The sequence below is a fragment of the Urtica dioica genome, chromosome 5 (genome assembly GCF_054948205.1).
Source record: "Urtica dioica subsp. dioica isolate 48M chromosome 5, U.dioica_male_clone48M_v1_H2, whole genome shotgun sequence".
Lineage (NCBI taxonomy): Eukaryota > Viridiplantae > Streptophyta > Magnoliopsida > Rosales > Urticaceae > Urtica > Urtica dioica.
Genome location: NC_142760.1, coordinates 42,890,372 through 42,903,625, shown reverse-complemented (window position 1 = coordinate 42,903,625; position 13,254 = coordinate 42,890,372). Strand labels below are relative to the sequence as shown.

At 33.5% G+C, this 13,254-nt stretch overlaps 1 protein-coding gene and 1 long non-coding RNA gene across 2 annotated transcripts; both read left to right on the top strand.

The window, feature by feature from the left end:
- Window positions 1-115: 115 nt before the first annotated feature.
- LOC149398757 (uncharacterized) lies at window positions 116-1,186 on the top strand. The gene is made up of 4 exons (XM_089614668.1): window positions 116-152; window positions 511-755; window positions 879-1,010; window positions 1,115-1,186. Exons 1-4 carry the CDS (start codon window positions 116-118, stop codon window positions 1,184-1,186), a joined length of 486 nt encoding a protein of 161 aa, XP_089470794.1.
- Window positions 1,187-2,626: 1,440 nt separating this feature from the next.
- LOC149398756 (uncharacterized) lies at window positions 2,627-3,248 on the top strand. The gene is made up of 3 exons (XR_016297035.1): window positions 2,627-2,721; window positions 2,789-2,888; window positions 3,118-3,248. It is a non-coding gene; the product is annotated as an uncharacterized LOC149398756 (long non-coding RNA).
- The last annotated feature ends 10,006 nt before the right edge of the window (window positions 3,249-13,254 follow it).

The following is a 13,254-nucleotide window of genomic DNA, read 5'->3' as shown; positions in this document are numbered from 1 at the left end:
GGTTCATTAATTTTGAGTATAATCTTATTATTATGTTAAGAGCGTATTTAGATCTAATATTATGTTGAGCATATATTGGCCGCTCTCGCATCGCCGGAAAGCTTTCCTCTTTACTATGTCTCTTTTCTCCGGAGCGTTTAGGGCTAGCAATGGTTGTTTCTCTCCTTACTATTCATCGCGCGCCATTTTTTTTTTTTTTATAAAATTTTAATGGGCCCTAGACAAGGTCACAATGTGTGACTAAATTTATGTCACTAAAAAAAAAAATCAGGTTATCCGGGAAATTTAAGGGTCTGTTTGGTTGTCATCTTGAAAACTGTTTTCTACTTTTGCAGTTCAAATAGTAAAGTCAAATAAAATAAAAAGTTGTTTGTTTTATAACTCACATTTTTTCATTTGAAAATTTTTCAAGTTGTTTTTACTTGTCGTGAACAAAATTAGAAAACTACTTTTTGGTGTTTTCTCTTTTATAAACTCTGTCTCTCTGTTGACGGAAACCCTCGATCCGAGAGAGAGAGAGAGAAGCCTCCCGTTTTCATGGCGAACCATCGAAACGCCCGGTCTCGTCCGACGACGGGGTTTCCGAGAGCTCGAGTCAGTCCGCATCGGAGGAGGAACAGATCAACGATCAGATCGGACCGGAAGACGAGGAGGAGCTCGAGGCCGTCGCTCGCTCCGGCGATGACGATAACTCGCCGGGTTCCGACGAAGAAGACGGTATCGCCGCCGCGGAAGAGGACGACGACGAAGATGAGGTTAGTATTGTCTCGGATTCTGGCGGCGTAGGGTTAGGCATTTTGAAAAATAAAAAAAAAACAGTTCTTCTCGAATTGTTGATTTCTGACTAGTTATTATATGATGGCCACAATCATTCACAGGAAACAGAGAACGTTAGCGGGGAAGTTAGCAAGCGTGAAAGAGCACGGCTTAAAGAAATGCAGATATTAAAGAAACAGAAGATTCAAGAGATTAAATTGGATTCCCAAAATGCTGCTATAGACGCTGATATGGTCTGTTGGGTTTGGGTGTGATGTTTTCATTTTCTACATATACCCATTGATCACTTGAAATAAGCTCTTTTTGCTTTTGGTGTTTTTGTTTGTATTTTTCACAGAACAATAGAGGAAAAGGGCGATTGAACTACCTCCTGCAACAAACCGTTTTAATTTTTATTTTTTTTATGTGAAAAATGAAAACAAAATACCAAACAGTTTTTCCAGTTTTTTCAATTTCTCAAAAATAAAAATGAAAACAGTACCAAACAGCTTTTTGAAAACAACTACAAAACAGTTTTTCAATACAACTACCAAACACAACCTAAGGTATCACAAAATTTAGGGCTAGTAATGGTTGTTTCTCTCCCTTATCGTCGTTGCTCGCCATTAAAAAAAAAAAAAGGCCCTAGAGCAATTTTAAGTCAACTCAAATTCAATTGGAAAACTACAATGGTGATGTTTCATAACAATGTATAGTCATAAATTTTAAGTCACAAAAAAAAAAAAAAATTATCCAAGGAAATTTAAGGTAACACAGACTTCCATTCCTTTAAAATGGCGATTTTTGGGGTTCATTGATTTTAATTATAATCTTATTATCTTAAAATGGGCGTTCGTTTGAGCATATTTAGCTCTAATATTACGTTTTTCACTCAAAACCAAACGAAGTGGCAAGCAGAAGAGTGAATTACAAGATTCATTGATCTTAGTCAGAGTTCAAGTCAAATTTGAGGGTTAAGTGACAAAATCGACTTGTAAGTTAATCTAATTTTTTGTTAATAGATTTCATGATCAAAGATCCTAATCACCACGGAAATGTTTTAAAACTTATGTCACTTATACAGATAATTTTTATCAATAACAATTAATAAAATATTGAGTTAACAACAAAAAAATATGGATGTTTTATATGAGAAAAAAGCAAATTAGTGTCACTGTCACGAAATACCAGTTTCATTATTCAAATCAATTTTTCTAATTCATTTTTCTATATTCAACAAGAAAAAAAAAATCAAAATAAGAAGCTAACTAAACTAATTGGATCTAATTCATATATTCAACAAGATTAGATGTACGAAAAAAAAAACGCTTGCATTAGAAATCGAAGCTCTCATTCATAGCTACAAATCTATTAAAATTTGATTCAAGAGTGAGAAATTTGACTAGCCTGAGATAGAAAGAGGGGATAGGAGAGAAAACTTACCTCTAAAAGCTTTTCTGTTTGGAGAGAGAGAGAGAGAAATACTTTCCGAGAAAATCCAGAAAGATCTTCGAGTTCTTCTCTCAGCGCAAAATTCCAAAATAATAAAGAATTATTTGAAAAATTGAATGCTTGAAGTTGATGACTCTGCGAATACGAATCGATACACGCCATAGATCTTGTGTACTGCTGTGGAAATTAATTTAGTAAATCCTTTAAATAATTAAAGCTAAAAGTCAGAATATCGTTTTATCCAGAACTCGATGTGACAGCCACGTGGCACACACGTTGAGGTAGAGTGTGAAACGACTCGGCGTACGCGTCAATCACGCGAAAGAGGGAGGGATGATAATAAAACGGCGTCGTTGAGTGGTAAAAACGATGTCGTTTGTTTCTATTTTTACGACCGTATATACTATAAAGTGGATCGTTTACGAAATTGGTTGAGCTGGAGGAGGAGAAAAATGGCGGGAAAGTATCGGAGGCGAAACTCGAGCCCTAGCGATTTGCTTAAGAGAATCAGAGGTCAGATTTTGAAGTTTTTTTTTTTATCGATTCGATTTTCGACTGGTTTTGACTCTCTTTCCATCAGATTTCACTCTAGCTGTGGTGGAAGATCTCGGCAATGGACGATCTCCTGTGCTTTCCATCGATCGGTTCAGCAATTACTGTTCAAAATCCAATGATTCATGGTTTGATTTTTTTTCCCTTCCGGCTCAATGTTATTTCTGTTTCGCTCGCGCTCTAGTTCTTGTAAATTGTTTTTTTTTTCTTCTCTTGGTCGAGAATTAATAACCGTTTGAGGAAATGGAGATCCTGAATTTAATTTATGCAGTTTCTTTGCTTATAATTCATGATAATTGAAATTGAACTGATTTACACGGTGTAATCACCAACACATCGATTTTCCCGGGAATATAGGAACGATAAGCGCAGAGTCAGCCTCCTCTGAGGACAGCCACGGCCGAGTGGGAAGCGAGATTTTCGTGATAGGCTCTTCGGGGGAAAGATTCCAATCCGTACGTGTTGATGCTTTCGTGTTTGTAGACCCAATAGAGAGCTCCGTCGAAGAAAGCCGGACCGCTCTCAAATCCGGCAGAGAGTACAACATGACAACCTCCATGTTATAAAACTATGTGATGTGAATTCGTCGGAGAAATTCGTCGGAGTTCAAATTAGAGCGGACCGTCTATCGGAAGGTTCGGATATAGACGAAGTTTTCGTGCTCGAAACCTTCGAATTAGGATGGATCGAATGATGCCACGATGGGTTGCGGAATTCCCGTCGATAAATCAGACGAACGCCACAAGAATTTCGAGCACAAATTCTTGATAAGTTCTAGAGCTAAGAGAATACCTCTCAAATCACACAAACACACTCAATGTTATATATATTTCTGGATCCAAAACAAAGACCAATACAACCACTATATATAGTGTCTTCTAAGAAAATAAAACTGACCTCAATTCAAGGGTATAAGACCAGGAATTGATTACAAAAACATAACTCCTAATTATAACATCCAAAAAAAAAACAACCAGACTCCACACGTAAAAGACACAAATAAAGACAAAATAAATATGGGAGTTACAACTCTCTATACTCAACAACAAGACTCCAAACGTTTTTTTAAAAAACCCAATAAAGACAAAATAAAAAACACCCCATAAAGATGTCCTCATCATTCCCTCCGGGTTGAGAAGGATTTGCCCTCAAATCAAATTGTCTTTTCCTTTATTTATTTATTTTTGTTATTATTACCTCACTTTCTTGGCACATTTGTTGTTGGTCTTTGAAAATTTCTTTTGGAGAAAGTGGTGACAAAGTGATGTCGCGGTGGTTATGGCGGAAAGTGTACTTGTTGGTGAAGCCGTTGTGAGATACCTTCCGGTCGAATTGCCATGGCCGTCCGAGTAGTAAATGTACGGCCTTCATTGGAACCACGTCGCAAAGAACCTTGTCTTCATATATTCCGAATTTAAATGGAACGACAACTTGTTGAACAACTTTCACACCTCCATTATCGTTGAGCCAATGGAGCTTGTATGGTCGTGGGTGGTTGGTCATCGATAAATCAAGCTTGTCGACCAAGGTAGTACTAGCCACGTTGGTACAACTACCACCATCAATGATCAAACTACATACCTTGTCCTTGATGAAGCACCGTGTTTGGAAGATTGTTTTTCGTTGAGCGTCGTCATCTTCCTTAGCGAGCACACTTAAGGACCGACGATTCACAAGTGTGAGACTTTTTGGGATGTCATTGGCCGGATCTTCTTCGTTCTCTTCTTGTTCTTCCGTCGACTCTTCATCGGTGGCGTACTCTCCATTTTCCGTCAAGATCATGGTGCGCTTGTTTGGACATTGGCTAGCGATGTGCCATCGACCTTGGCATTTGAAGCACCTTATGTCACTATTTCTTGACATGTTGATGCCGGTCTTGTCTTGAACATCATGAGTGAGTGGCGTGGGCGATGGTGGAACCACTATTTTGGAGGAGCTTGATCCTTTATCTTCTCGTTGTTGGTAGGGCGTCTTCCAAGGAGTCTTTTCGGCGGTCTTGAAGGATCGATTGCTTCCTCTTCTTAATTGTTTCTCGATGGTATTTGCCATGTGTTTCAAAAAAAACTTTGATATTCGTCCAAATTAGATGTAGTGCTAGAAAACCGATAATCCTTGTGTTTAAAAAAAAAAAAAAACCGATAATCCTTACCGTAAAAAATAATCCTCGCCGTTGAAGTTTGAAAGTTATATACAATGATGCAATATATAATACAAGATTGAAAATAATCAAAAAAAATATTACGTGTTTATAATTATAGTCTTAAGAGAATTAATTGGCTATTAGTTCATGTGTAAGCATGCTAGGCAACGCATAGTTAATGCTTCAGTCTTTGGCACAAACTATTGACAAAATTTCGCATGTAATATGGAATACAATGGAGAAATGACGAGGCAAAACTCATGAAGCATTATTTATATGAGAAATTATGTCGTTTACCTAGATTTAATAACGTATCAATTAAAACTAGATTCCATAATGTTTCAGATATAAACATCCGTTTAGTTTAGTAATTCAGATCAAAATGCTATCTATTTTCGATTCTTCTTTTTTGTTCTTTTCATTTTGAAGTTCATTTTCACTTTCTTTCATCTATCACATTGTCTCTTTTTCATTTCTAAAATCTCACACTCACATTTAAAATCTATTTATAAACTAAAAACTAAATTTTTCTTGTGTTTTTGCGTTTTCATATAGATTTCTTTATTTCTTATACGTGTTCAGTATTAGTTGAAGAACTTCATCCGTTTTCATCACAAAAGAGAATGTTGGATATTGAATTTCATTGGTCAATTTTGTTTTTTTTTTGGTGATGAATTCCAATGATGATATTCAATTTGTTTTTCAAAAAAATTCTATCATACATGAAAAAAAAATTCAACAACAAAAGAAACTTTTTGTTCAAAATGGAGTTTAAATGGTAGTAAGCTTTGAAAGTGAAAATAAAGATAGAAAATGAGTTACATGAAAAATATTTAAAAATAAATAAATATTGGAGCTAACGGTATTTTAGTCTAAAATTAAAATTATGTATATCCTCATAAGAAATTAGTCTAGTTGTAAATTTTGTGCTATTTCATATAGAAATCTCTCGGCAATATTAGGATTAGTTACACTTTTCCTACTCAATTACGACGCGTGTAACGATATATGTCCCTAAATTCAAAAAATAGCATTCGTGTCCTTGTAATTTTGCATTGATGATATTGTGCCCCTTCTGTCAACTTTTTTATCACGGACATCCAATAATTGATCACGTTTTGATCATGTGATCCACTTAATTTATGATATTACATAAATACCTTTATAAGTTTAAAAGTAATTAACGAAAAAAAACTCATTATTCATCGTATTCTTCATCACGACTTCTTCCTCTCGTCGCAAAGCATCTGCAAATTCCCTCATCTGAGCTTCAAAAAATTCTTCGCACATCTTCCCTCAAAACTCATCGCTGGAGCTTCAAAAAATTGGTCGAAATCCCCTAGACTCGTCGCAAATTCTTTCGCCAGAGATTCGAGTCCCTGCCTTGTTTGACAAAATCGACCACAAACGGGAAAAATCTGGTTTACAAAAAAATAAACTTTTCGAAGCTCAATCTCAATCAAAGTGGATACAAATCAAAAGAGAATAGATTGTTGGATCCATAGTGGCATAGGTTTTAGGTTGGCAAAATAAATTGTAACAATTGTTCAAGTCAAAGCTACAAGAAGTTGTTCAACCAAGTTCAAAGACCCAGGTTACTTTCGTCAATTTTCTTCAGCACGAACTGAACTAAAAATATTGCGTTTTTAGTTCCGAAAATCATGGAGATACGATCGGATTTGATTTCCAGATCGTTTTGATTTGCGGAGATTTTGTTATTGAAGCTAATAAAACTCGTCTATGGTTTCATTAGGTCAATTTACACTAACCTTAACTTTGAACCAGTCTCTATGCCAATAGATATTCATCGACAACTTGTTCAAGGAACTTGTTGCTACTATGATTTATTTATACGGAGTTTGTGAGTGCGTGTTTTGTGTTGATACACTGAGAAGATATTTGGGAGAGGATATTTCGAACTTCGGGAGGAAGAGTCGCTTGAAAAAGAGAAGGGGTCTCTGATATGAGGGGAGCTCAGATTGACATCCATTAGAGAAGTCAAAGAAGCTAGGCGTTTGAGAGGGAGTCTGCAAACCGAAGTCTTGTACATTTGATTATTGAGACAATGGATCGCTTTTCATCGCTAGACGTAACAGTGCTTTATTATCGAACATAGCTACCAATTCCATATGACCTTTATTATTTTCTGTTTGATTTAGTGTTTACTTGTCGATTTAATTAATCATGCTATAATCAATCAATTGTTCAACAAGTAGTTCCATTAACATATTTGAACAACTTTCTCAGGACAAGTTTAGTAATTTTAGAAAAACACTGAATTACAAAGTGGACTAAAAACTCGTCGCAATAGATTTTTTTTAAGTGGACTAAAAACTTGTTTCCCACTTCGAGCAAATAAAAAAAATAAAATAAAAATTAATGTTTCCCACTACCACTTGGTCTTCAGAATCACAAGCCCAATCTTTGTAAAATTTTCATTTCATTTTATTTATTTCTAACTAATTGATATTGTACCGCTTAAAGCATCTCCAATGCTAACACCAAATTTGGTGTAATTTTGACACCAAATTTAGTGTAATTTTGACACCAAATTTACTTTTTACTCCAATAGTACTACACCAAATATCACACTAAAGAGAATATTCTAAGAATAAGCTTTTTTATTAAGTTCTTAATAAAAAAAATGCTATAAGTTTTATCTAATTAGATATATAAAAATGTAATTGTATTTTATCTATCAATTATGTATAACATATAGTATAAATCTATAATAAAGTATTTTAAAATAAAAAAATTAATTAATAAAAGTGAATATTAATAAATTTCATTAAATAGATAATACAATATTTTTTAGGGAATAGATAATACATGATAAAAAATATAAATGTGTAAATTACATAGTGCTATAATTGAATTAATTCATATTCATATACTCATTCCATAAATGATCTATTAATGCATCACATAGTGCAAAATAAGCATCTCTAACTCTTATCTTCTTATGTCGAGAGAAGAACTCTTGAAATCTAGCGGTTTCATTCGTGGTCATTTCCATACTTGGTTCAGGTGCGTCCATCACATCTTAGATTGGTACTGAAATATCACGCTCATCTTCGAATATCATCGCAATCTAAGAGCACCAATAATGAGTCTCTACATCCAGACTATATAAGTTTATCCTAACTTTCACTAAATTTAGATAGTATTGTCGGTTTTTTTCGGAATTATTAATTCTTTGTGACTTACAAAGAATTCCATGTCAAGGTCCAAGCGAAGCGCACTAAGAGGCCCGATCCGAGCCTACAAAGGCTAAAAAGTTCACTCGAGACGAGCCCACGAAGAAAGGCAACATAAAACGAAAAAGGTCAAAAACGACCATGGAGGCCGCGCCTTGTATTTTCCTGCGCGCGCGCCTTGTCTTCGCCGAATTCGAATTTTGGGCTCTTTTCAGCTCCCCAACCACTATACATACCCCTCTCCTCAGAGGAAAAATGGTACACAATTCTCTCTCAACACAATCACTCGATTCCAAAGTCGTGAAACGTTGCCGAGGACCCTTCGCACCTAATTTCACTCTGATCGAGCCTGATTCTCTCAAATATTTTCAAAGAATAACGACACCCCACCTCCCACACATAGCAATCAGACTAATGTTGAGCATCAGAGTACGCGTCAAAGGCACCGCCTCTGCTCTCCTCTAAGCTTATTTTCTTCTTCTTCTCAATCTCATGTCTCCTCGATGAACGAAGAATGTTCTTGAGTTAGGAGAAGAAAGTCGTTACTTTCAAGTTTCTACAACCCGGCTCGGGCGCGGCCACTTGATCCGGCCTTGGGTCAAACCACCCAAAGTCTTCCGCATTGTCTAATTTTCGTCAACAACAGATACCGATAATGATGTTTGTGGTAGTGGGTCTTCATAGCGGCCTATTGGTATTAAAATGGCCAAATTAAAGAAGAAGAATGATGGAAAATTATCCACATTAGTAGATTCAATCACCCAATCAAATGAGCAATTGTAAAAGATGATGGAAGTTGTCCATGGTGAAAGATAGCGCGCGTGCTCTCGAAATTCAGAAGATTCGTGTTCAAAACGAGGCAAGAAAGATTGAAGTTGAAGCCAAAAGAGTTTCCATGATTGAAGTTAAGGAAGAAGACAAAAATAATAAATAAAAGATCTAAACATCGTCCTAATGGCAATGAGGTTAATCCATTCCAACCATATATTAATTATCTTAGTGGTGGCGGATCGTCAGGATTACCGGATTGTTAAAATGTTTCTTGTTAATTTTATTGCTATTGTTTTTTTTTATAAGTTTAATTATTTGTATGTTGTTGTTGTTTTTTTTTAATCTTTGCTTTGTATTTTCTTGTAATGTTAAGAATTTTGTGGTAATAGTATTTGTAATAGTATCTTTTAATTACCGGCTTAGTTAAATTTGATACCTTAAAATTATATTGTTATTAGTTATTTGTTTAATTTGATTTGATATTTATATTTTTTTTTAATTATTGGTTTAGTTTAAGTGGTATTGAAGAAATGAATTTGGATTAAAAACAAAACTCCAAGCAATTAAAAACAAAACTCCAAGCAATTAAAAACATATTGATTACGATTGGATTAATTAAAACATGTACTTTTAATTAAGGATTATGAATTAATTAAATTATCATAATGTTTAAATATTTGGTGTAATCTTGACACCAAATAAACATTGTTACACTAAATTTAGTGCAACACTGTTCATTGGGTGTAAAAACTGCATCAAATATAGAATTTCACAAGTTGTAATATGTCGATTACACAAATTAAAATAGACGGAATATAGAAAAAATTTGACGGAAGGACTAAGTTTGTAAGAATATAAAATTTTAAGGGCGACACTGTAAGAAAAATAAAAGTAGGGACCACGTTGTTAAATGGTCAAAAGTTCAGGGGGCATGAGTGTAATTTATCCTTAGGATTAATATCACTTGGACCACATCTTTAACGTGTTGAATACATGCTGATTAAAACTTTCATTCAGAACTAGACGTTCCAATACTTGATTGTGTTGATTTTTTGGCCAGCTCAGCTAAGACGACTTCATGAAAAATTGTATTGTCATGTCAGTTTCACAAGTTGATAGAAGAAAGATGAAAAGGAAAAAGAAAAATCATCGTTATTGTGTAAACATGACTGGGTCTGGGTCCATAAGACTATAACCACAATAAATAAGGAAGTATTTCATATTGTTTATTTTTATATACAAAATAAATATATTATGTTTGTTAATTTTAATATTATCATTCAGACCACAACACAAAAGGTTGCACGTGTCCAATATAATTTAGAACTGAGCCCAGCTCTAAAATCTTTGAGGCTAAAGCAAATTTATTTTTATAAGTATTTTTAAATTTTTTTAGACTATTTAATATAGAGAAATTTCATTAATTGGGCTTAATAAGCCATTAAATATCAAGATTAGACTCTAATGTTTAAAAATATCTAAATATGGACTTTTGACCCAAAATCGGACAAAAACACCCTTGATTCAAAAAACTCATATATTTTCTCTCATTTTCAAATAATTCTCATCACAAATCTTTTGATCTTCGAATTGGTTGATCACAAAAAACCCATTTTTTTTTAGGAATTTGGCTATGTGTTCAGTTTCGATTTTGAGGGTTTCACATTGAATCTCATCGTACGGCATCGTACGATATCGTACAGCATCGTACGACATCGTACAGTATCGTACGATATAATGTGTATGAATTTATGTGTTCAGTTTCGATTTTGAGGGTTTCACATTGTATCTCATCGTACGGCATCGTACAACATCGTACGACATCGTACAGCATCGTACAATATCGTACAGCATCGTACAGGGTTTCACATTAACTCTCATCGAAAACTCTAATCCTAGCGCAACCAATTCGAAGATCAAAAGATTTGTGATGAAAATTATTTGAAAATGAGAGGTTTTTTGAATCAGGGGTATTTTTGTCCGATTTCGGGTCAAAAGTCCATATTTAGATATTTTTAAACATTAGGGTTTAATCTTGATATTTAATGGCTTATTAAGCCCAATTAATGAAATTTCTCTTATTATATTCGAGCCTAGGTAATATATATTTTAAACATAAAATATATTAAATTTAGATATTTTTCTACATAATTTAAGCCTAAAATATATTAAATTTAGATATAAACGTTTATTTAGAGGAGACTTAAAGCAATTGCTTGACTTCCCTAGAGATCAAGTTGGACTTAAGTAGAGCAAAGACCAACTTTAGATTCCGAGTAAAAACCAAAGACTGACTTTATTAGTTCCTTCATTTCTTATTATTGTTATATTGTAAATAATACCATTTTCGTTTATTTTTTACAAAAAAAAAAAAATTTGAATTCACCAAAATACCCTTAATAGAATATATATTTATTTACTATTATATTAAAAAAAATCAAAACTTCCCTTTAAAAAAAATCCTTAACTTTTTGTAAAGAAAGTTTTTTATTTAAATTTTTTTATATATGATTAGAAATTAAAGAGTTCTTTCATTAAGGGTATTTTAGAGAGTTCAATTTTTTTTTTTTTTTTTTTTGTAAAAAATAAACGAAAAAGTGGTATTTACAATACAACATATCTATGGGAAAAATGTATGTCATTTATATTAAGCTGAATGAATATGTCTGAAAAATTGAAAGTATAAATTACGCATTTCGATTCAACACAATATCAATGAAATTTTCCCTATAAATAACAACTGAGTAGAGCAAAGACCAACTTTAGATTCCTAGCAAAACAAAAGACTAACTTTATTAGTTCCTTCATTTCTTATTATTTCGATAAATAATGTTAATGAATACATGCTGACTTTAAACTATTAATCTTTGATTCATAAGTTAGTACCACTTAGGAAATCTCACATGGAAAAGCGAATGAGACCTATAAAGTATAAGTTAAAAATTGAGTTCACATAGAACCTCTAGATAATAACATAGTATCAAGGCTCATAAACCCCAAACCAGTGATCGAAGAATTTACCACCCTACCTTCTTTTCAAATTCAATCTACAAATATTTTCGTGAATTGATTGTTTTAATTTTAGAATACTCATTTTTCTATATTTTCCTTATTATTTACAGTTTTATTTGATATTTTTTTGCCTTATACTATGTACGAACAGTTTAATTTAGCTACTATATTTTCCTTATTCGTAGTTTTATTTTAAAACGAGGAAAAAATGGTATGAAAATTTAAAAATGATGTACATATAAAAAGTTTGAAAAATATGAGATATTTTTTAATTATCATCTTTGCACAAGGTATAATTTTATGAAAAATGCTATGTCCCATCAACATCTTTGCCGGAGTGAATCGTCTTGGCTAATGATTTGAAGCTCAACGCCGCCTTAGCACCGTCAAGATCTAATTTCCACACATGAATAGTCCAATGTTCGAAGCCATTCCAGAGAACATTCCTTCGACATGAAGTTATGGTTCGGTGCTTTGTCGACTTGTCTTCAAGGAAAACCATGTACATTACATCGCATGTAAAACAGAGCCCCTTGCCAGTGTCAGCCACCAAGATGAATCGCTAGTTTTGAATACAAAATTCCTTAATGAATTTGAATGTTATGTATACGTGATGATTTATTACATAATGATGTTTATAATTAATTTAAGTGTATAGTTTATTCACTTAAATGCACGCATAGGTTAGAGCTAGCCAAGGAGCAGAGGGGTGTATGCCCTTGAACTTTTAAGAATTAATATTAACAAGTTTTACATATTTACCATAATTTTTTTTAGTCAAAAGTAAATGATTGTTTCATATATACAGCTCATGAAAGATTTGTTTTCTTACAAACCCATTGTAAATATAGAATAACTTATATAATCAAATTTATTCCCCTAACAGCAAGTCCTGGCTAAACCACTAATTAAATGCATGAATATAAAAATATTATTTACGCATTGGTTTTTTCAAATTGTAAAATAATTCATTTATTGGTATGTGTTAGGGGGGTTTAATCTAGGTGAATTCGTTTCTGTTTGACCTACTATATTCTCTAGCCTAACCAAATCAACAATTCGTGAGGATGACAAAGTGGTGGTGATCGAGGAATGTGTTGTAGGAGAAAGGAAGAAGAGAAAATGAGGAAACACCCACAAAACCGAACCCATTATCGACGAAGGAGAGGACTATGGATGATGAGATGCTTTAAATCCACAATAAATAAATAAAACATTTGGAAATTGTATGTGATCTAGAATTGCTTGTGTTTACTTTAAAATCAAGAAGGAAAAAAAAGGACTTGAAAGACTTTATGGAAAATTGTATTGCGTGGCTAAGTGTTGTAAAATGTTGGGCCACGTCGTTAAGTATGCACAAAGACTTCTATTTTC